The following is a 25,798-nucleotide window of genomic DNA, read 5'->3' as shown; positions in this document are numbered from 1 at the left end:
TTCCCAGATGTGTAACCATTGTTATTTTTTCTAAATTCCACTTGTGGAATATTTAATACCAATCCAACTTGCAAAGCCATCTGATATGAGCACATCATCCTGTAAGCATTTCTGACAGTTGGTGTCAGTATGCATCTTTATCAGTCTCCTCTTTACAAGGTATCACAGATAGCACACAGGTTCAGCAGTGATTAACAGCTCCCACTCACCATTGGCTTCAGTGGGCTCCAGCCTACTAAGAAAAATGTGGCCACTGATTAATCTCCTGTGATAAGAGCTGTGTTATGTAAGAAGTTTGGGCAGGCATTTCAATGCATATTATTATGACAGGGTTGCAGTTTGCAATGTTCAATTGAATCAGCGAGGCCTCTTGTTCCATTGATTTTGCTCAGCTTCTGTAGAATGAGAATAACAAGCACTTGAAGTGCTCAAACCCACATGCACATGACAGAGATTAGACTGTTTAGCTGTTCATGTATTTTTCTGGAACCACTTCCAGAGTATTATACATACTTCGAAAAGGTTTTTCTAGGTATCTGTTTATTTTTCTTCTTAGAAATTAGTCTATCAAAGCTCCTGCTGTAACACGAAGCTGAAAAATTAAAAAATTGTCCAGGCAAGTACTTGGAGAAAAGATAGTTGTTCTTTGTCAGCTCATGATGTTTCAGTTGTGTATGTGGGGGCTGCTTAGCATGTCAAGTTGTATATGTGCATAAGATTTATGGATGAAATGGCAGACAACTTGGGTTACTGAATTTTAAATGACAAGAGGTTTAAATGGTGAAAAAACACCTTGGGTTTGATGGGAGCATAAAGAACATTCCTTCAAGGCATGACATGCTTACTGGAAACATTCTAAAGGAAATTTAATTGTGCACACAGGGTATTAAGGGGCATGAAGAAAGCTTTCCTGTGAATTGAAGCCTGCTGGGGGACATGCTGGGGGTGGAGTTCCATCTCAAGGCATAACTTTAAGCACAGCTAAAAATTATTTGGTTGTCGATCATCATGCAATCATAAGGACCAGTTAGAGCAATGAATACTGATGTTTATGAGTGTAACAAGTGGGCAGCAGAGCCTTTCCTTTTAGAGGCCTACTCCAGCATCTGCTCTCTGTGTTCCATCCACTCCTGACTGAAGCCGCACTGGCAAGTCCACATCCCCCAGTCCTGAAAGTTTTTAGGCCTTCATGCCTTTACTTAAGACATTCCCTCTGCCTGCAGCTGTTTTTCTTGTGGTGACCTCCCACGAATCCTTTAAGACCCAGAACAAATAGTCCTCACCACTGCCTATTATAATTAGAGAGTACCTCTTTCTTGAAATCCCCTAGCATGTTGTACACACTTCTTTTGTAGCCAATCCATTGTTATTTATCTATGACATGGCCCATCCCCTGACCCTCCGCATAGGTTGTGAGCTTCTTGGAGTGTGTGACCCCACCACCACCAGGGACATTCATCTGCCTGAGCACATCACAGATTCTCAGTAGTGCATATTAAATTATTCAATGTGTTTGTGCCCAAAGAAACACCAGCCAAAGGGATAGCCTATCACCCTCCTTTCTTATCTAGTCCAAGAATGTAAAATTCTTAATGTAAAATCTTCTCTGATGAAGAAAGCAGAATAAGCAGAATAAGGCTGTAGAACCTAAAATCCTCTAATATAAAATGTTCATGTGGACAGATCCAACAGAGAAGAAACTAAGCCTAGGGGATTTTCATTCTGAAATCCATGGATTTGCTTTCTTGTTGTTTTCTCCTCTTCCCAGTAATTCCATGTGATGGAGGCATTTTGCAGGGGTTAATCTACACGTAATGAAGTTTCAAAGAAATCATATACTGTACTCTTCTTACGGGGCCCTGGGATTTTTCTTCTCTAGGCAGCATGGTACAAAACTGTGATAAACAAGTTGATGTTTATCAGGGTAGGTAATGCTTTTCTTTTCTTTCTTTCTTTCATTTTTTGTTTGTTTGTTTGTTTGCCATCCCCAAAGCAAGTGTGTACTATTGTGAAGGTTTCTTCATTAAAACCAGAGGTTTTTACACTGCTCTGGTAGAACCAGAGAATCTTTCATAACCAGAGATACAAGATCCAGATGATAAGTTTCATTTCAAGACATCTGTGAGCTTTGGCCCATGTCAGTCTGAATTTTGCTTTCTAATAAAGGTAGTGGGCAAATGTCCAGATCTAGCCTATGCTTGAATACTAACATGGAGAACTTGGCTCTGCCACTTCAGACCATGTGATTGCTGGCCAAGAAACCATACGCCCCCATCCCTTCTGAACTTGCAGAACAGCAGACCATCCACAGCCCCCGAGAGTAACACAGTTTAAACTCTGGTTCTGATTCTGAGAGAAGTGAACAGCCCAGCTGGAATCCTCACCGATTCCTTAGAGAGTGCAGAGTCTCCCATGCATGGATATAAAATTTGGGGGATGTTACACCTCAGAGAGCCCCACCCAAATGTTGATTAGCTGTTGACTCCATCTTCTAGCCTGAACTCAGAAGTATACAGGTTCCTGAGAATGGAGTCAAGGTAATAAAGAGAAGGGTTTATTTTTTCCAAATCCCAGCTAATAGAATTTTAGTGACTTGTGGATGTGGTTAATTCTCTTGACCTTTTTTTCTGTCCAGGTTCGAAATGAAAGTAAAATTAATTGTCAAAGAGAATGAGATAGTGACATACCAAGATACAACAGCATCCAATCAACCCTTGTCCAGATTTCTGGAAATCAGTAGTATTTCCATAGAGCTTTATACCTAAGCCTGGATTGTTCAAGGGCCACTTGTCTACATCACAGGGAATAAGGTAGAGAGGAAGGACTGTAGGTGAGGAATTTGAGGACATGGAACTGCACCTCCTCTATGCCACTTGCCGGCCGCATTATACGAGACCAACTGACCAGACCAGCTGAGCTCCATAAGCTGTCATGGATAAAGTGCTTTGTAAACTAAAAGACATAATATAGCAACCAGGTGTTCATTATTACAGCTAATCCTTGAAAATAATGCTTTATAATTTTAGTGATTTTTCCACCCAATCCAATTAAAATAAGTGCAATTTTGTTTACTATTTGTCCATTTAAAATGCCTTCTGAAACACTAAGTCCCTCTCTGCCTTGGAAAGGAGAATGTTTCCTGAAAGAGGGGAAGTTTTGTTTGGGTTGCTTTCCACATTAGTGAGAAAAGCAGTATATCTTCCATTTCCACAACAGAAAAGAGAGAGGAAAACAAAGAAAAAAGCATATATGGGAACCTCCATGTTCAGAGGTTTTCCTCTTTTGTTGAAAACTATTTCCAGAAGATTAGGTATACATGCTTTAAGTCAGAACAAATGTAAATAACTTTGGGGTTAGCTGTTTAGGATTATTCATACTGCTTTCCTATACACTAGTGTGAGCAACTAGGAATTGCTTGTGGCATTAACTCTCTGATATAAATCCTCAGCCAAAGTAGGGCACTTGGATGGGAGCAGGCAGCCCTCACCTAGTCCCGACAGTCAGACTCCACAGAAGAAAGCTTGAAAGAGTAGCTATTAGTTTTGGGATTTGAAAGCTGGGAGTGACAGAATCTAAAAGCTTTATCTTTCATCATCTATAATAATAATAATAATAATAAACTTTTACTGAATTTCTTCGATGTGCCAAATGCAGTAGTACTCACATGCATTAGCTCATGTAATTTCATCCTTGCAACAACTCTGAGAAGTAGGTACCACATTTTCCATTTTTCAAGTGAACAAATAGCACTCAGATCATTGGCATGACTTGGACAGCTTTTAAGAGACAGAGCTGGGACTTCAACCCAGATCCGCCTTCAAGCCCCCCTTCATCCCATGCCTCTGTGCTGTGGCTTCAGTGTTTATTAGCTAGACAAGCTGAATGGATGGAGTCAGAGCTACAGGCCTTAAGGTCAAATAACCTCTGGCTTGACATCTCAGTTCTGTCACTTATTACCTCTGTGGTCTTAGAAGGGGGTTGTTAATCACTCCAACCTGTTGTCTCATCAGTGAAGTGTTGTTAATATCAGACCTTTGATCCTCATAGGATGGTTGGGAGGACAAATGACATAATGCATACTGAGTGCTAGACAGAGATAAGGTCTCCTTACTACTATGCCCTCTTGAGTGGTATTGTTTGCCAAGCATATTCTTAAAAATATGTTTGCATTGTTCTGAGATGTGAACATTGTCAACTAGTATGAGCAATGATATACAATAAAACCTTTATTTAGTTAGAACCCAAATCAACAGAAACTCTATTATCTACATGGTATTTTTGTTGTTTTCTTAAACTCTACTTTTAAGAACAAGAAACAATTATTAAGAAAAGAAGAGAATGGCATGGATTGTTGAAAATCCAAGCAGCTTCTAAGGTATTTCTAGAGTCACAATCAGACAGTATTAAAGAAGGAAGTTTCCCCAGACACCAGAGCCATCAGGTCTCTTGTCCAAAGTCACTTGCATACCTAGAAGCCTGGACCCCAGGTTCCTGGTGCTCTTTCTGCCAAAGCCCCCATATTTTTCTCTGTACCTCATCACTCCTTAACCTGATAACAAGTGCACACTGATTTTCAGAGTGAGGCCTCCTCACACTCTCTCCACTCATACAAGAAGTCATGCATTTCTGTTCCAATAGGCTGTTTATAGTAAACAGATTCATTTTTAAAAGATTTTCAGCCACAAAGGCTGGAAATAGAAATTTCAAATTATCAAATGTCCATTTCCCAAACCATCTCATTAAGAGGTTTTTGTTTTTATTGTTATTTGCCTTAAATATAATGGCAAAATAAGTTTACCTTGGGACTTGAACTACCTGGGTACACATGCAGAATGTGAACTAGTTGTTGCCCTGGGCCACTGTAGGGCTCTTCATATTGCCCCAAATGACCAGAAACCTGCCCCTCTCCCCATTCCATTTTGTAGATCCATCATGAAGGAAGGCCTGTGTAGCAGTACAGAAGATGAAAAGCACATAAAGATGATTGTATCGTCATTGTCTAAGACAAAATACTGTGTTTGAAGAGGAAGCTTCTTAGGTCTGGTTACACCTTACTTTCAGGCGCAGGTAACAGTGTTTAAAAGAATAACAGAGGAAGAGCCAAAAAGCAAGATGTGGATATCATTTTTTTTTTTTTGGTATCATGGTTATCATTTTTCATCGTCCTTGTCTTTCATGGTTTCCTCTTGATTATTTGCTAATGCTGGCTCCTTTGGGGCATCCTGGATAGCATGACAACAGAACATTCTAACATTGTGCTTTGAAGTGAGAATTAGAATTAACTGCCCTTTAAATACAGCAACAAATTAAGCCAGCCCAAATCCCAAAGTGAGAGGTCAGTAAAATTCTTCTCATTTCACAGATGCAGGGCATTTCACACAGAGACACAAGAGAGGGTAAATTACTCACTCAAGGCCACACAGCAAGTTACTGAGAGGCTTGGAAGCAATTACACATAGAAAAAGATCTTAATTATTTGAGCCCTAAGATTATAGATATGTCATGATATCAGAGGCATCCAACAGTTACTCTGCAGGCCAAGTGGTTGCCATGTCAACTGCCAGGAGGTTGGAAGCAACCAGCATAAACCTTGGAGACAAGCAAGGAGAGAACACAAGACTTTTGAGGGTACAGAGCCACCACTGTGTTCTGACACACAGTTGCTTGACTTAAGACCATGGCTTGCCTGGTTCTCTGGCCTAAGGCTCCGGGGGTGAGCCCAGTGTAAGAAGGTCCACACTGACTGCTACTTGCAATTTCTAGAATCAAAGTTCTTGGACCAGAACAACTGTGTTAACAGTAGCAGTAAATGAATGTGAGTCAGAACCTTAAAGGTAATTTTAACAAAATATGTTTTAACCTGATTCTTATAGGGCAAAGATAGTCCCAAGTAATAGATTTTTAATTTGGAGCCAAAAGGAATTGGAGATAATCTCAGAAGTTTACCTCTTTGGGCCAGAGACCAAAACTTGCAGCTCCAACAGGAGGTATAATGTGAGCTTTAAAATGGATTATAAAGAGCCAAATAGAATAAAATTGTAGTCTGAGTATTAGAGTCAGGAACGTGTTCCTGAATTTCCCGAGATGAGTCATCTGACCAGTCAGTAGCACCAACATGATGACTTTAATGGAATGTCTAAAATTGCTAAGCTCTGATATTGTAAGTAGCCTGACCACATAGTGAGATGCTAAGAGTAACTTGATTTCACTGCTATTGTTCTAACATGGATCCTCTTTATGAAAGCCACAGATACGTGGGGCAGTTTAAAAGTTAATGAGAAAATTCCTCCAGCATAGAGACTTCACAGTTTCTGGTTTATATCAACTTTCAATCACACCAGTAGGTCTGGTTTATAGGCAGTTGGTTATAAAAGTTTGTCTCAACTTAGGAAAGGGATGATTAACTAGAAAGAATAATTACTGTGATCAACTCTGTGCCAACTGGAAAATAAATTTGTATTAAAAACAGGCAGCCTGCCAGGCGCACTGTTTTTAAATGGCACTAAGTCAATTCCTGAACTTACTCTGCGCCACCCCATGGTGAATCCACTCTGATGACGGATCCACTGGAAATCTGCTATGATTTCATACTCTCTCTTTATGAGCTGGAAAGTGTCTGTCCATTGACAAACCCAAAGCTGTATTTAAATTTCTCCTTCATTGCTCACATCTATGGTCTCCAAGCAATACCGGGAAGTAGGAGTACTCACAGATAATGTTTATAGCAAATTAGATGCTAGTTGCTATGCGCCTGACACTGTGCTGAATGCATTGGTATCTGGTACCACATTCAATCCTCATGAGAGTCCAGATTTATCTACATTTTATAGACAAGGACATTGCCGAAGTGACTTGCCCAAGGTCACATACTGAGAGGAAACAGAACCAAGACTGAACCCAGGTGGTTGGACTCTTGGCTAGCAGTGTACCACCTCCTAATGCCACAGACTCACCCTGGAAAGCTGTTGTCCTAAGAAAGGCATTTGTCACCTTGGTGTTAACTGAACAGCTATTACTCATCCTACACATTTTCATCTTAACTGTAATTGTGAAACTGAAAGCTTATTTTCCAATTCATATAAAGTCAGCTGGGGTATTTCTCCTTCTGACCAAGACGGGGTAACAGGGACTAGATTTACCTTCCTGTTTGGTGAAACAATAAAAAATGGACCAGACATATTTTACAAATATAGTAAAAAATCACACATAGTATTGAAAAAAGAACCAGTTTGCAAGCACTGAACACCATACCACAAATGACTGTAATCCTTCAGAGTGAAAAACAAAGAAACTGAGCTAAAAATTGCCCCCAGCTTCCTGTCCTGAGAGAATTTCCAGCTCATGGTTCAGATCTCAGGAGTGAGGGTAAGTGGGAGGATCCTGGTGGGCACCCTGACTTGAGGAGACAAGGCTGAGTTCAGGAAGACCGAGGTGGTTGGAACTCCCATGAGTCCTGCAGAGCAGAGAGCTACACAGACGAAAAACACCAGTCATGTCCAGAAGGTCCCTCTTGAGTACTCATCTGGGTACTGATTAGCTTATGGATGTGAAAAACTACACAGGAGCCTGAGAAAGAACCATGTGGAAGTGTTGGAGGAAATGGTGCCTGGCACCCACATATAGCAAAAATGGAGCCTGTTCTCATCAGCCAGACAGGAAAACCTCAAGATTCACAGGGCAATGGGCATAGTACATAGAAAGGTCTTAATAATGGGGAATGATAAGCCATAAATTGAGCAAGACCCAACTCTATGCTGCCTACGAGAAATGTACTGACAATATAAAAATATAAATAGGTTAAAAGTAAAAAGATAAAAAAGTTGTACTGTGAGCATTGAGCTTAACACTGTCCTCTCAAAATTCACATCCACCCAGAATCCCAGAATGTGGTCATATTGGGAAATAGGGTCTTTGCAGATGCAATTAGTGAATGTGAGAGCTTACTGGGCTAGACTGGGCCCTAAAGCCAGTATGACTGGTGTCCTTATAAAAAGAAGAGAGAAGACTCAGACACACATGGACATGTGGCAGTAGAGGTAGAGACTGGGGTGATGTGCTGCCACCCAGGGTACACCAACGATTGCTGGCTATTAGAAGCTCAGAAGAGGTAAGAAGAATTTCTTCCCCAGAGTCCTCAGGGAGATTATGGCCCTCCTGACACCTTGATTTTGGACTTGTAATCTCCAGAATTGTAAGAGAATAAATCTCTGTTGTTTAAAGCTACCCATTTTCTAGTGTTTTGTTACAGCATCCCTAAGAAAATAATACACCATAATAACACTAATCATTAAAAGGAGGTTGGAGTAGCTCTACTAAAAGTGACAAATTTGAAAGCAAATAATATTACCAGGGAAAAGAGTGTCATTTGATAACAATAAAGGGGTCAATTCATCAATTTTTCAAGAAGATACAGAAATGGTAAATGTTTATGCATCTAATAACAGAGATTCAAAACACATGAAGCAACAACTGATAGGAGAAATAGACAATTCCACAACAGAGATTTCAACACTCCTGTCTCAATAATTGATAGACTAAGTGGGTAGGAAATCAGTAGGAGTATAAAAGATTTGAACAACACTTGAACCAACTTGACCTAATTGCCATTTATAGAACATTACATCCAACAAGAGAATTCATATCTTTTTCAAGTGCATACGGAACATTTAACACAGCAGACCACACTCAGAGCCATAAAAAGTCTCAATGAATTTTAAAGTATTCAAGTGATACAAAAATATACTCTTTGAAAAAAATACAATTGAATTAGAAATTAATAATGAAACTCTAAATATTTGGAACCAAAATAAAATAACTAAAAAAAGCTTAATCACTATTTGTGGGATACCACGGAAGCAGAATTGCAGAGGACATTTTAGAACTAAACCCCTATAGAAGAAACAAATCTCACATTAGTAACTTCAATTTCCACCTCAAGAAACTACAAAAAGAAGAGTTAATTAAGCACAAAATATGTAGAAGTAAGGAAATGATAAAAATGAGAGTGGCATAAAAAACAGAAAAACAACAGACAAAAATTAATGAAACCAAATGCTGGTTCTTTGAAAAAAATTAATAAAATTGCTAAACCTCTAGTTAGACACAATTAGAGGAAAAAAGACCATGTTGTGCTAATAATAAAAATGAAAGATATGACATCTTTCTACAGCTATTTAAAAGGATAAGAGATACTATGGACAACTTTATGCCAGTCACTTTGAAACTTAGAATAGGGGTCAACAAGCTTTTTCTGTAAAGGGCCAGAGAGTAAAAATTTCAGGCTTTAAGGATCACATTTGGTCTATGTCACATTTTTTTTTTCAATTTTAAAAAATCTTAAAAGAAAATTCTCAGCTTGCAGGCTATGGCCAACTGCTGACTTAGGTGAAATGGACTAATTCCTTGGAAGACAAAGTACTCAAGCTCACTCAAGAAGAAATATATTACCTGAATAGCCCTATATCTATTAAGAAATTAAATTTATAGTTTAAAACTTTCTCACAAAGAAAACTCTAGACCCACAGAGCTTTCTGGGTAAATTCTTACAAAAATTTAAGGCAGAAATAATACAGTTCTACACATACTTTTCCAGAAAATCTAAAAGGAGGAAATACTTCCCAACTCCTTCTATGAGATCAGCACCACCCTATTTCAAAAACCAGACATTACAAAAAAATGACAGATCAAAATCCATGTGAACATAGATGCAATATTTCTAAACAGAAATTTAGCATAATCCAACAACATAGAAAGAGAAAAATTCATGAGGAGCATGTGGGTCTTATGCCAGGAATGCAGACTTGTTGCAACATTTGAAAAGCACTTACTGTAACTCATCATATTAACAAACTAAAAGAGAAAAACCATATGAGCATTTAATAGATGCAGAAAATAGATTTCCAAAGTTCAACATCCATTCCTGAAAAAAAAAGGTCTCAGCAAACTAGGAATAGACAGGAACTTCCTCACTCTGATATGAAAAATGCACTGCTATTAACATACTTAATAGTGAAAGACTTAATGATCTGCAATTAAGATCAGGAACAAGACAATGATGCCTTATATTCAATATTATACTAGAAGTTCTAGCCAGTACAGTCAGGGAGATTGCAATCTAAAAGTGCAATATAAAAGACACCTATATTGAAAAAGAAGAATTCTAACTGTCTCTTCAAAAACAGCATGATCATCTATGGAGAAAATTATATGGAATTTACAAAAAAGCTGCTAGAACTAAAAAATAAGCTTAACAAACAGACAAGGTATAAGATCTATACATAAAAGTAAATTGTATTTCTGTATACTACCATTTATGATGGCATCAAAATATTAAGTGTTTGGTAATAAATCTGACAAAAGGTGAAAATCTATACACTGAAAATCACAAAACATTTCAGAGAGAAATTAGAAAAGAAATAAATTGAGAGACACATGAAAACATGGGTCAGAAGACTCAACATTGTGAAGATATCAATTCTTTCCCAATGGATCTATAGATTTAAAGCAATACCAATCAAAATCCCAGCAATTTTTTTTGTTTTTTTAAGAAATTGACTAAAATTCATATGGAAATATGAAGGGACTAAAATAACCAAAATACCTTTAGAAAGAACAAAGGCCAATACTATGTGATTTCAAGACTTACTATCAAACTATAATAACCAAAACAGTGTGATATTGATGCAAAGATAAATAGATAAATAAACAGAATGGATAGGCCAGAAAGAGACCTATACATTCGTGGACCACTGGTTTATAACAAAGGTGCAAAGGCAATTCAGTAGGAAATGATAGGTTTTTCAACATATGGTGTTGGACCATTAACCAGTTACACAACTGCATACAATAAATAAATAAACCTTGATCCCTGTCTACATAAAAAGAATTACCTCCAATTATGAGAGAACTAAATATAAAACTTAAAACTATAAAACTTCTAGAAGAAAACATGGGAGAAAAATTTTGTGACTGGGTAGGCAAAGATTTGTTAGCTTCAATTCTAAAAGATGTGATCCAAAAGTTGGTAAATTGTACTTCATAAAAAAAAATTATTCTCTTTGAGAGAAATTTTTAATTTGAGAGAATGAAGACAAGTCACAGCCTAGGAGAAAACATTTGTAAATTATAGATCTGATAAAGACCCTGAAAACTCAACAATAAACAATCCAATTTTTAAAATACTAGACAATAGATTTGAACAGGCATTTCACCAAAGAAGATACACAGATGTCAAAAAAGCACATGAAAATATTGTCAACACTGTTAGTTATTATAGAAATCCAGATTAAATCTGCAGTGAGCTAACACTATCCACATATTAGAATGGCTAAGATTAGTAAGACTGACCATATGGAATCATGGTGAGAGAAGAAGTACTGATCAGTTGCTCTCACCAATGACGGTAACAAAATATGTTACAGTCACTCTAGAAAAACAGATAGGCAGTTTTTTAAGAAGTTAAATATACACCTACTATATGATGCAGTCATTCCACTCCTACATGTTTACCCAAGAGAAAAGAAATCATACAATGTCCACACAAAGTCATGTACAACCCATGGGTACACTGATAAGAGAATGGATATACAAACCTGGCTTATTTGTATAACAGAATCATACTCAGCAATGAAAAAAAGAATGAGCTATTGATACAGGCTATATAGCATGTATGAATTACAAAATGATAATGCTGAGTAAAAGAAACCAGATCAAAAAAAGTAACACTGTATGATTCTATTTATATAAAATTCTGGGAAATGGAAACCAAGGTAGAATGACAGAAACCAGATCAGTGGTTACTTAGGGATGAGAGGGGATGGGAGGAAAGGACTACAACAGGGAAGAATGGGACCTGGGGGTTGATGGGTATGTTCAAGGGCCTGTTTGTGGAAATGGTTTCATGGGTGTATACATTGTATCAAATCTTACCAAATCCTATAGTCAAAGTATATGCAGATCATTATATGTCACTCTGCCTTAGTAAAGCCCAGAGGAACTCTTCCTAAAGGAGGAGAAGGAGCGGAAAGAGAAGAGAGAAGGGGGAAAGGAGGAAAGGGGTGAAGCAAGCAAGGAATTTCAGCTCTGGGAGTTTCATTTAGTGATAGGAAAGTGAGAATTTCCTTGAAGCTCTTTCCAAAATCATTTCCTAATCTGAGTAAGACTGGCCCTGACTGTGAATATAAACTAAGTGACATTTTCCTCTGAAATATTTGCTCAGATGGTTCCATTGGCCTTTACATTTTACAACTTCTCTGTGATATTTGTGGAACATCAGGGCTCCACCAGTCTACCACCTCAGAAAAAGCTAACCTTTCTGCTCTCAGGATGTTAGATGAAAAGGTAAATGATGACGTCTAGAACTCAGGCCACGGTTGTCATCTGGGACTTATTTTTTAATTAGGAGAAATACCTCCTTACTTTCCACTTACCTCTTGCAGAAAATTCTGCTAACTATGATTTCCAGTAAATATACCTGATATATGGAAATACAAATTTATAACATGAGTGAAAGATCTCATTCCTTATGGAAACAGAGCCCCAAAGGGGTCCTTGAAATAGGAAAGCTCCTTGAGGGCATCTATAATGGATTGGATACATTAAAAAGTTGGCTTTGTACACATTTCAGGAATTTGTCTTAATACCCTCAAACCAGCCTGATCAAGCAAAATGAGTTTTTGAATTAGCTACTGGCCATTCTTTGGCTTGGCCCCTCTGGTTGTGGGTATCCACCCTGCCTCTCCCCAACTCCCTTGGTGACCCTTGGGGAGGCTGGGCCTGGACCAGCAGTTTCAAGCTGCGCCCACGTGCTGCCAAGCTGGCCTGCTGGGGCACCTTGAGTACCCCTAGTGGAGAGGAGGCCTGCTGCACAGCCTCTGGGGAGGCAACCTGGGCTCGTGATTGTCCTTCCCTAAGCTGGCAGAGCCCCAGGCCCACACACCCCATGCCATGAGCGACCCACTAGTGTTGTGGCTGGACCTAGCACAGCCACAGTAAGTGTCCCCTCCACAGGCAGCAGGTTGCATGCACATCTGGGCCCCAAAGCTGCAGCCCTTCTGGGAAGCCAGGCAGAGGGCTGGTGTCCAGCCTGCCACCCTTCAGGAGATGCTACAGTGAGCCCATGCCTTGGGAGGGCACTGGGCCTTCTCTCCTTGCCCTGGAAAGGACACATGGCCCTTTTGACCCTCAGGTTGGCTGGGAGGCCATTTAAAAAAGCAAGCTTTGTGTGTACGAATGACATTTTCTATGCCTACCACTCCCCTTTCCTCAGAGGCTACAGTCATCATCCTGCTGAGTGTCCTTCCAGGCCTATTTCTATGCAGCCCACATGCACGTGTACCCATAGAACATCTTGTTCTGCATGTGTCTGTTTATAACATCAACAGCACAAAACCCAATATATTCTTGTGTAACTTCTTCTTCCTGTCAGTCACCATGCCTTGGGATTCTACCCATTTTAGAACACAGAAGACATCTTTCTTGAACTGCTCCACAGATATTCCAGTGTGTGGCTGTGGCACAGTTTTCCTAGCCATTCCCTCATTCCCAGACACTTAGATTGTGTCAGTTCAGGCAGTGCTATGAAGGATGGCCATGTCAATGACTTCTTGCACATGGGTAAGGGTGGATATCCCAGCATTTTAAACCCTTAACGCTAGACCTGACCCTGTGAAATACCAGTTGTGCCCATATCTGATTTCAATACCTCTAGTACATACAGAGCTTTTTCATAGAAAATACCTATGTCTGAAAACCAGTAAGATAAAAGCTTATGAATCTACAAGCAAAGTGGGGGAGTGAAACATTTTTCTTAGGTGGCTGTTTTCCATATTTTGGCCATTAAATTGCTGTAGAGACCCACCAAGATAATCATCCTATTTTTGCATCTTTTGACCATAATTAGCTATGTGTTGTTTCATTTTTCTTGTTTTAAACATTTATCTTAGAGTTGGACAGGAAGCCTGGATTCAAATTTACTTGATTTCTCTGAGCTTCAGTTTCCTTATCTGAAAAATGAGCATAATAATAACTATCAAACAGTTGTGAAGGAAAAAAAGGGCAAATTTATATAAAGTGTAAAGCAAAGCAATTAAAACATAGTATGTAATAATTGATGGATGTTTTTGAATAAACAAACTTCACAATATAAATTGTATCTAAATCTATTTTACTATTTTAAATATTGAGGGTATTTTTAACAAAAAGTAATTTCTCAATGTATTAGCATCACTGATACTAATATTTTGTTCTGTGGGTGAGATTGCTGTTTATCCCACCATGTACAACTCCACGCACCTTTTTTAGGTTTATGTTAATTGCCTTTAATATTTGGTCTAAGCAATTAGATAATCTCAACATTGTAAAGGGTTTTTAAGGATGATCTGTTCCAACCCCACCCCATTCTCAAGTGCACAGACATTGCCTAACAATTTATTTCCCAGGACAGCTAATTCAACCAGATGAGTGGTGAGACTATTCCTAATTTCCAGAGTTGTATTAACTAATTGTCTTCTATCTTCAAAGTCATTCAGATGATTAAGTTCCAATTATTCAACAACATAACTGGGAAAGACCTGAAAAAAAGCCCTCTTCATGGATTTAGCACACTGAATTTATTGAGCATTTTATGATAACCATTCTCTAGTCTGGGTGCTGCTGATAGAGATGGACAGAGAGACCATCCCTGCCCTTGTGGACTTTTCAGTCCAGTAAGGGAGACAGTGATACTGTGGAGTTGAGCTGGCATCTAGATTCAGGAGAAGGTAGCATTTCCCTGGTCCTAACTGGGCACTGATCATATTCAACTGATACTGACCATGTGCTACATAAGTTACTAAACCGGGAGAGAGATTTGTCACAATCCAGGCATTTCTTAATTTGGGCACTGCATAAATAGGCATAAGTAAACAAAGAGATAGTGTGTTGTAATAGAGAACTAGAGAACACATCTTTCTAACACAAGCATTTGTTTCCAAAAATCTTGAGCAAGTAAACATATTCTACAAGCAGAGCATTTTTTTAAGAACACATGGTTATACAGACACATGCACACACATATGCATTATGCATTCATGCACACACACACAGCCAAAAAGAAGTTTTTTTATAGCTTGCAGCAGGCCTTAGAGATTTAAATACTGAAGGCTTCAGTTTGTACCAATAATTCATATACACTTATATGGGGTGAAAAAGGTTAATGATGGAATTTTTTTAAAAGTATGTTCCATTGACTATAAATGACAGATCTGACAGTTAAAATGAAAATTGTTCCAGAAGAAACTTTAGTCAAACTAATTATTTGAGACGTTATAAGGATGTATAATTATATTCTTCACCTTTTAAAAAAAAGTTTTATTACAAATGTGCTTTTAAAGAACAAGTAGAAATAAAAGCTGTAATTGTTCTTAATTATAGCTAACTGTAATTGCACTCAATTGCAATATGCTGAATATCACCAATGGCTAAAGAAATCCTGGCATACAGACAGTGCACCCACATTCATGAGATGAGGTATAGTTTTATGAATATTCTCTTATCTATAATTTAGCTCTTTTGCTGTTGATTCCATTTCTATTGGTTTGTGGTTTTTGTTTTTGTTTTTTGTGACTGTAGAGATATAATTGTCATCTGTGAATTTGTTGAAGGTTGGAGATTTCACCAGGGGTTGGTTCAAAATTCTCATTGCCACAAAAAAGACATATTGGCAATTGTTAAATGAAAGATTTGGACGTGACCCACCATGGTTGAATACACAAATTTGAATTTTTAGAGGTAGTGATGAATACCACATTTAATTTACCCAGCAGGGCCCAAGAAGCGATCTGGAAAATGTGAAGGATCTAAAATAGCATTAACTACCCCTCTGCAGAGATAGCTCTCAGAGCCATGCTATTTCAAGTGGGTAAATTTAAGGGTGAAAGATGAATGGGAGAAATTCTCTCTCCTTCTCTCTGTGTGCTTGGAACTCAGGTCACGTGTGTGCTTCTGCCCAGACATCCAGTGCCCAGCCTGCCTTTGCCATCAGAGGGCTGGGCTGGAGGCCCCGACGTGGCTGTTGTATACAAATACTTAAGCTTCCTGTAGCCCCACTTTACTCATCAGTGATATGGGGGACTAATAGCATCATCCTGTTCCTGTGTAAATGGGTAGATTTTTTTTTTAATGAATTTACTCTTAGAAGTGAGTTCTTTAGCTTCAGAAGAAAGGGGCATTTTATGGTATTTACAGCCACTGTTCTGAAAAGTTAAAAAAAAGATTCCCGCAAATCATTTCAGAACAACCTGTATTACTTTTCAGTCTCCATGGACGGCAGGTACAAGCTTTCTACCCCATAGCTGGAGCCAGCTTTGACAGAATTTCTGGTATATATTTTTTTATAAGTCATTCAGATGATTAAGTTCCAATTATTCAACATTGAGGAGATGCCCTCAATGCCTTGGCCTGAGTCCCATTCCCAAATGCAGGTTGGAGGACAGGTCCACAACAGAGGATGGAAGGAAGCCCTTTGAGGGGTTGTCCTTTTGGCAAAGGTCACGGCTACACTATTCCCCAAATAGGAGTCTCTCTATGCCTTACTTTGGGTGGCACCAAACAATGGCAAAAGTCCTCAGTTCCAGATGTGTTCCCCAAAGCCCTACAGTACCCCACACCTGTCAGAGCCTGCAGCTCTTGCCTGTGAAGGGGACTCTTAGGCAGTCTGAACAGACCAGGAGTCCAGTAACTGGTGCAGCAGTCTCCCCATTTTTCCATTAAGTCACTTTGTCCCATATAGAATGTGACTGTGCCTGTCAGAAGCCGCCTTCTCTCTCTTCTCTCCTGCCACTCATCCTCCCTGTGTCTTTGGCCCTTTCTCCTCCCCCCATCTCCTCCCCGCCACCCTCCCACTCCAGCCAGAGCCCATCCCAGAACAGTGCATTCGGTCTACAAGCTCCCACAGCTCTCTCAGGCTGGGCAGGGGCTTCTGTACTTTAGATTCCTGGAAAGTGCAGCATCTCTAAGACAAAATGTCCTTCCTCTTGCTGAAGTCTGTTTCATCTGTCATGACTTTGGCTTTGTTATGCCAGTGAAGGCTCTCTGGATTTGTGTTCCCAAAACCTCTGCAGAAGGGGATCATCATAGCATAGGGGGAGATAAAAATCTTCTCATCCTGCTGCCTACACCTAGACATTCCTTGGCATAATTGTTGGTCACAAGATGCCTTCCCCACTAGGTAGAGATCCTGGGAGGAGATATCTTATGAGGGAGGGATCTGTGTTTATGGATTCCCATACAATCCCCAACACATAGTAGGATCTGTAGAAATAATTGTTGGGCAAATTAATAAATAAATGCTAATAATAAATGCTAATGAACTCAGTACCAGTACTTGTTGGTTGATGGATTAGGTCATTAGTCAAACATTAAGATGCAGGCTGGTATTTGCAAATCCCTCCCTCTTTGATTCAGAAATTATCAGGAGTGGGAATGATTTTCCCTCAGTAAGAGGACTTATTGGTGTTATTATGTCTCTGGGAGTTAACAGAGAAAAATTAGGCATTGCTGCAAACTTGGCCTCCTTTTAAACTGATTTATCAAAGAAAAAATGTATTTTCAATCAGTGATATTTTCCCTTAAGAAGCCCACTTATGAATTGAGGTAAAGCTTAGAGCACAATAATCCAGCAATATTAAATGCAGAGGTCTTTTAGTAATCTGACACCCCACCCTTTGCAGAAGGATAGTATTTGAAGAAAATACACACACACACACACATACACACACACACAAACACACACACACACACACACACCATACCCATAGTCTCCCATGCACACTGTCTTTTGTTTTTGCTTTCTGTCTCTGAGAGTACAAGATGGTAAGTGAAGTGTAATGTGCCATCTCCAGACTCTGCAACGGTTGTCCAGGGCTGGCTACATTGGCCACTGCAGAGGTCTACAGTGAGCTTTACTGAGCAGGAATTGTTACTAATGGTGGCTCAGGTCCTACTAAATCCCATTGTTTCACCATGGTAGACTCAGAGCTCAAGGTAGGTGATGACTCCTAGGCAGACCTGAGTGTGGAGGGTGACGTAGTCCTGTCCCCGGGGCCACCAGCAGTGCTGAGGTCGGGCCTGCTCTTCACAGGTACATTCCTGAGTTCAGTGTCAAGATGACATTTTTGGAAGAAAGGAGAAGCCCTGAGCACCATCTCGTAATGATGAAGGGACAGCAATGCTGTTGGAACAGTGGCTCCCTCGCAGGTGACAGTGATGACCAGTGGGCTCTGCTGCAAAGCTAATTAGGAGAAAACTTGGGCGGCTTTATTTCCCAGGCATTGGAGCGCGGGAACTCAGAGGTGCGCATCTGTGGCTGCTTTATAAGACATAATCTGAAGATGCCTGGAACCAAACAAAACTTTAGCAAGGACTCCGCATAGGATCCACTTATTCAGAAAGAGGCTGGCTAGGTCAGCAATGAAATTAAATTAATCTGAATGCAGCCAGTCCTCTGACCGCCCGAACTGCATCTGTTCCTGGTACAAGTTGCTAGTTCGAAACACCCCCCAGGAAGTCCCTGTTTCCTGAGGGAATAATGGGCAGAAGTTCTATCTCCCCACGGAGGCAGCCCTCAGCCCAAATCTATTTAAAGAGCGTCGCCACCTTGTGACTGAGTTTGTTGACGGACAGGTGTGGAGAGCTAGTCCCGGACACAGGCGGCAGCGGGGGTGGCGCGGTCCCTCTTGAGTAGCTGCTGAGCGGCCCGCTGGTGTGAGTGTTTCGCACAGAAGGGCCTCCGCCTCTCAGGATATGAAGCATCGCTTGTCGAAACCTGCCGTTTTCTGAGTGACTGGCGGAGTTTAGCTGAGGGTCTCGTCTCCCCTTTGAGCTTCTCAGCAGTTTGAATCTACAAATGCAGACTATCGTTCTTCTAAACCACAGCCGCCCTAGCACTGCCTGCCTGGCGTGGAGGGCACTCGGTGAATCCTGGCTGGCAACAGAGGGTGATGCGGCAGCGGCAAGGGGAGGTGGGCATAGACGGGAAGGGGGCAGGTGTGGTCGTGTTTCATGTGTTAGCATCTTCACCCAGGCTCTTACAGAAAATTATAGCCCCCTCCCTTCCCCATTTTCCTCATAACTTACCCTAGGTTCGGTAGCCATAAATAGTCATTTGTTTATGTGTTTGTCTCTCTCCCCCTTCTAGATTGTAAAGCTCCTAACAGTGGGGCCTTTTTTTGCTGCCGTTTTCTACTGTACCACAGAACCCAGAACCGATGAATAAATAGCTAGATTTAGATCTGTCTAGAGTGTCTCCATTGCTTGTGTAACTGATGAGCAGTATAACATGGTGATCAAAACCACGGGCTCTGAAGTCACATGCCTGGGCTCAACTCCTGGCTCTGTCACTAGCTATGTGGCCTTGGGAAGGTACTTAACATTTTTGAATGTCATTTTCCTCATCTCTATTGTGATTTAATCACAATGACAACGTCATGAGGCTTTTATATGGATGAAGTGAATAACACATGTAAATGGCCTTGTATAGTATCTGGTATTAAGTAAGAGTCCAATAATTGTGAGCTCGTGTGTGTAACTATAGATTTCACCATGTGAGAATAATTGCTTGTGTCTATATATAGACATACACACATGTGCACACACACGCTGATATTTAAATCATATGAGTGAAAATTGAGAAGCAATAAAAGTGAGAGAGAAGAAGTAAAGATGCACCAAAAGAGAACATAAAGACAAATAAATGATTGGAAAGTTGGATTAAGAAGAAGAAGCAGTGATCTTGGGTTTCTTTACCAAGAAACTTCAATCTCTAAGGTGTTTCAGATTTCTCTGAGCTAAGGTTCACCATACAAGAAAAAAGTTACCTGCCCTAAATTAATATATGGATTTGTAATGAGCTCACACTTACTGGACTCTTACTTTAAGCTAATTTTCCTGGCTGTGTATTATTTGGAAATAGACCCAAACTTTAAAGTTTGCCCCAAGCTGGGTGGTCAGAAAAAAAAGAGAGAGAGAGGAACAAAGGAAGGAAGGAAGGAAGGGACAAAAGGAGGGAGGGAGGGAGAGAGGAAGGGAGGGAGGGAGAAAAAATCTCATTGTAATACTTGCACCCTTAGTTAAAATAAAGAAAGCCTCACTCCTTCTATGACCAGAACATGAAATCATTTGCAGCAGAAGCAATAAAATTAAAATGTATTTTAACATTTTTTAAAAGTCTTTGTACTTTTGGAAGAATCAAAGTTACCATCAGAGAGAAACATTCCAGGTCTTAAAAATATTTACCATGCTGCCACACAATTAGTATGGGGGCTCATGTCCTGTTTTATAGTTGCCAGCTAATTTTGGAAACTGGCTAGCTGCACAGAAATAGATGGTGTGCTCTTGCTTCAACACTTCCTAAAAAAAGAACTGTTTGCATAGTTCAGGAATGGGAAGGGATAGGAGATGATGAGGAAAAGCACTATTTCGGACAGCTGGTAAAAGCTGGCATCACTCCGCACTGGCGAATGTTCTACACATGTAAAAGTTTTTTTTAAGGGATGCTACATAATCTACAAAAACTATATAATAAACACAGGATACTTACTTGTCTTCTTTTGAAAGGTACTTGTCTGTTTTTTTCCTTTGATAAAATTGAATTTATAGCACAGCTTCAAATTTGCAGAAAGCTTTTCCTGTTTGTTCACGTTGATGATTGATCCAACAACTCTAGATCAAAAGACAGCATTATTATTACATTCTGGGACTTAGAGACCCCAGAAGGCAGAAGCAACTGCCCAAGGATATGCAACCTATCAGAAACGCACCCTTCATCATTTCAGTCTACTTCGTAGCCCCTAGGGCAACTCCATTTCTCAAAACATATCATTTCTCTTTGTCATTTTTTTTCATCATTTCATTCAATTTTTAGCATTCTGCTCTCTTCTTGAATCAGATGCTCTTAGTAATGATAACTAAAAAAGGAAATTAGTGCTATTAAACTCCAAATATTGCTCTAATACAACAGGTATTTTTAAAACAAATTTGAGAGACTGAAATTATCTGAAAGTAGAAAATATCTCATGGTTCACTCATACTTACTGAGTGTTTGGTATATGCCAGGCATGTGAGCATTCAAAATTTTGAATCAGATGAAGTCTTTGACTTAGAGGGTCTTTCAGTAGTGAAAAATTCCAAAATTTCCACCACTTTACACTTAATATAATATCCTTTCTTGGAATGTAACCACTTGGAAAGAAGGGTCAAGATCTAATTCAGCATGGTGACCCTGAAAGCATCCAACAAAGTTTGTGCTGAATGTATTCTAAGTTTTCTTTTAATATGTTGATGAGGATGATTTATGCTTAGAAAATAATGTTTATAATGGACATTGTGACCTATACAAGTTCACTGAAAAAAGCACGGGACCTTCTTTTTTTAGTAGATATTTTTTAGAGCAATGTTAGGTTCACAGCAAAATTACGGAGAAGGTACAGATTTCCCATTAACTCCCTGTCCTCAGACACACACAGCCTCCCCCATCGTTAACATCCCCCACCAAGATGGGACATTTCTTACAACTGATGAACCTACACTGACACATCATCACCCAGGCTCCATAGTTTACATTAGGGGGTCAGTCACTCTAGGTGGTGTCCATTCTGTGGGCTTGGACAAAGGTACAAGGACATGTATCCACCATTACAGTACCATATAGAACACCTTCATCACCCTGAGCGTTTTATGTATGGCATCTTCTATGGGCTTATGAAGGAGCATTATCTAGACGAAGCATACATATTATGCTGTTTATTTTCTCATGCGTTTCTTTACTGAAGTTGTAAATTCATGAAAATGTGACTAATTCAGATTATTTCCTAGCAATACTGAGCATGTAAAAATAACTAAGTCATTGTTTTCGAAGTGCTGGTGTCCTGCTGATCTTGAAAACAGTGCTTGTGTGCTGAGTGCTCACTGCACTGCTGCAGTCAGGTACAGTGTCTCTGCATTTTTTCCTAAACCATGGTATCATCAGGTTTTTAGGTGGCATCTCATGATTTAAGCCACTCTTATCCAGGTATTCATGTTCACCAAAAATCACTTCTCCTATGAAGCAGCAATTATAATTCTAATGTAAATTTTTGAATACAGGGTTGTTTAAAACATAATTTTCCCCCTGCTAGATGTGGAGAGCATGAATTTTTCGCCGGCACCTGTCCTTTGCTGTAAAGGTAAGGCCACCACCTTGAGTGCTGATACCCTGAGTGGAGTTCTGCCCTGTCTTTCACGCAGAAACCACACCCATAATTCACCATCTAGGAATGTCTAGTTCATTTTTTAAGAGGAACAAGAACTTAAGGACACTTAAAAGCATGTCTTTCTTCCCCCAGTATTTCCAGTTGTCTTGTCCCTAGACCTAATTCAACATCAGTTTTTCTTAAGCTCCTTGTCACTTTGAATCTTTCTAAAGAACTCAACATAGTTTTTGAAGAAACAAGAACTTTTCCCACACTCCTTTTTCATTGGTTGAATAGCATATTTAAATACATTTAAAAATTAGAATGTGTATCCCTAACATACATAGGTCAGGAACAAACACTCCACAGTTCCGGTGCACACACAGGTGGAGGCGGCGGGACCCAGAGTGAGGGCCGGCCCAGGCGCTGCCGTTCCTGGGGATGGAGAATGCTGGTTGATCCAGTGCGGTCTTGAAACAGAAATCACTATAGCTGCTTCATTTCTATTGCTCTATTGCAGTGGTTCTCCGCTGAGGGCAGTTTCACGCCCAGGGGATGTTTGGCAAGGTCTGGAGGCATTTGGATTGTCACAAAGGTGGGGGGTGGCATATGTCTGGCAAGGAGGCGCTAAACATCGTAGGATACCCAGGACAGCCCCTCACAATAAAGAAGTGTCTGGCCCCAAATACCATACCAGTACAAGGTCGAGAAATGCTGCACTACTGTGATTTAAGTGGATTTATTATAATATATGTCCAACATAGTTTTTTTTTTAAACCTGGGGACTCGTAATATTAAAATGCATATATTCTGGAAAGTGCGAATAAAGGGTTAAAAGATTAGAAAAAAGAGAAGGTGGTTGTGCATTAGCCTTAGGATGCTGCTTGCTTCTAACCCACAAAGACAACAGGAAGGTCAGAAAAGGTCATTAATTCATTCCTTACAAACTGACCAAGAATTTATTGAGTACTCCCATATGTTGCTCTCAAGTAACAAAATGACAAATAACATATTAGAATTTTAAACATATTTCTGTTGTGATAAATGTTGTAAGGGGAGGGGGTAGCCACAGTTCCAGATTCAGTTTGGAAAGAGAAATTCCTTATATAGGCACCGAATTCTTAGACAAAATGAGTCCATGGGAAGCATTCAACAATATAGTGGAAAAGCTTTCAACTGTAGTCTTCACTGAAGAAATTAAAACTTTCTTTCAAAAACCAGTTTCTATATCAATAAAAGCTAAAGGTTTAATGGTGTATGGTTATTTCAGAAAGGACATTTCTATAGGACCTGAATTTATCATCACTTATTTATGTAAGGCAGTACAGCTCTGTGGGAACCACTGAGTCCCTGCAGGGCCCAGTTAACTTGCAGACAATAGGTGGGAGGGAATGCTGAGAGGCTGGAAGGGTGAGAGGTTCATGGGGCAGGAAGTCCTTTATTTGTATTGGCAAGATGAGCAGGGACTATGTGACATTAAAGCTGAGATTCCCACCCCAAGGTTGAAGCCTTAGTTTTGGGAGTTCATGAACCGCCTATGAGTGTATGCCATGTGTTGTGTGTATATGTACAGCATGGGTATTTATTTTTTCCTTCATTAGGTGTTCATATCTTTAATGAGATTCTTAACCAGCTTATATGACCCAAAGAAGATTATGCACTACTGTTATTAAGAATCATACCTTCAATCCCTCAGTCTAAAGTTGACCCCACCTTCATTTTTAAAATATCTCAACCTGAAGCCTCCATCACCTCCTCTTGCTCCTGGATACTCATTATTTCCAAGAATACATCACTGATTGAAAGATAAGATATGGCAATTAGGAAAAAGGTAGTTTTGAAATGTGTCTCTGGTCGCTGTTATTAAGATGCAAGAACACCTTCAGTTAGCAACTTTTATGCCATTTGAATCATCATAACATCCCACCTGGTAGGACATTATAACAAAGAAATGAAAAACAGCAATATGCTACTAAAAGAACTGGATTTTGTGTTGTATGTATTCCTTCATAAACTTCAGTTAACAGAGGTGATCAACACAAAAACACATCCTCACAGGAATTTGTTCCTAAATGAGTCTTGGAAAGAATACAGGTGCTTTGTTTAACTGGAAAATGCCTATAAGGTGGTTTGGGATTTTGTTTCCTCACCTATTTTCCTTCTGTATGTTGTGTACTTTCAAATGTTAATGTCTTAAACTCAGTTAAGTTCTACCACCAGAAAGCAGAGACAGATTTTGCATGTGTGTAAAATTTGCTTTGAAAGTAGCCATTGAAACGTTTATAGGAATTAATCAGAAATGTGATTAGTCAATTTTAAATTTCTAAACAGCTGCATAGGCAGTATCTTCTTCACACATAGGATACTGCAGGGCCTTGGCTCATTATATTGTGGTTTCATTAAACAAAATTTTTATAATTTACCAAAATAAGCTAATTATACTTATCTTCTTTTATTCCTCCAGAGAGACCACCACAGAGTTAGCTGGAAGTCTACCAAGGTAAGCAGGCTGGTTTTGCTTGTTCTGTGCGTGATTTCTGATACACCATGAAAGAAATACCCTGGCCTCTTTGAAAGGCCTTCTTCATTTTCTCTCTCTCATGTCCAACTGTAAGACCTCATATTTCACTATGCAAGTGCCAAACTGGTGTATGAGTCACATATAAGTGATGTAGCCAAGAAGTAATGAGGGTCATGTCCACATAGGATTTAGAGAAATCATTCTCATTCCTTTGAGGTTATATCTGGAGATGCCTATATGAGCTGTAGTCTTCACAGGAACCATAAACATGCGGTTTCCTGCCTTATATCTCAGGAATTAGCAATCCGAAGACACATGGAATTGAGTTTTTCCTCAGTATGTCCACTATTGATTTTGCATTCAGGGATTTATACATTTATCAAAGAATCCTGAGCTTCCCTAAAGAACTTACAGCATAGTGCTGATCGTGATGGAAGTACATTTGTTATGTCTTATTGTCACTGAAATAAGTACTTAGCAATACTATCTCACTAGGAAAAGAAACCATGTATAAACTGATCAAGGTATTTCATCTGTTTTTCATACGTTATGTCACTACATGAAATAAGATATGACTAACGGGATGCAAATTATAGACAACAAGCCATCAGAAATAATCACCACTATTAATTAGTAGAAAGAAAAAAGGGAGTGGCAATATTCTAAGAGACATTTTTCTGGACTTTGCATGCAGCACCTGGCATCTTATACTAGTCTGAAGGTGCTCACTGCCCATTCATGAATGAATGAGGCCTATGGTATTGCTGGGGAGCTGGCGGAAATGGAAGAGACTCTCAAGAACAAGAGAAGAAAAGCAAACAGAATGTGTTACTGAGCAGGAGGGGGCGGGGAGTACATATAGTTACCGTCTGTTACAAGAAATGAGCATGTTTGGTCACTTTTTTATGTAAAGAAAATCTTTGGTTATTAGATCATGATGAATATTGCCAAAAACCTGTTTACTGTGATCCAAATATTTAAATTACTATATGTCTTAATTCTCTGGGTAATGTCCCAAAGAAACATTTCAACCGTGTGCCAGTTGACAGGATCAGAAGCACATGTGTGTCCT

The 25,798-nt window shown here is 39.5% G+C and overlaps 1 protein-coding gene across 6 annotated transcripts in view; it reads left to right on the top strand.

Moving 5' to 3' along the window:
• The window catches only part of CELF2 (CUGBP Elav-like family member 2), a 735,687-nt gene that overhangs the window by 346,631 nt on the left and 363,258 nt on the right, over nucleotides 1–25,798 (top strand). For all 6 annotated transcript variants that reach the window (XM_073229339.1, XM_073229334.1, XM_073229337.1 and 3 more), the window contains one exon: nucleotides 24,670–24,705. Coding sequence is in view for 2 of the 6 variants with exons in the window: in XM_037001235.2 (XP_036857130.2) it covers nucleotides 24,670–24,705 (36 nt within the window). In the remaining 4 variants the exon portion in view is untranslated. The remainder of the gene's footprint in view (nucleotides 1–24,669; nucleotides 24,706–25,798) is intronic.

This window comes from Manis javanica, chromosome 2, assembly GCF_040802235.1.
Source record: "Manis javanica isolate MJ-LG chromosome 2, MJ_LKY, whole genome shotgun sequence".
Lineage (NCBI taxonomy): Eukaryota > Metazoa > Chordata > Mammalia > Pholidota > Manidae > Manis > Manis javanica.
This window is presented reverse-complemented; position numbering and strand designations above follow the sequence as displayed.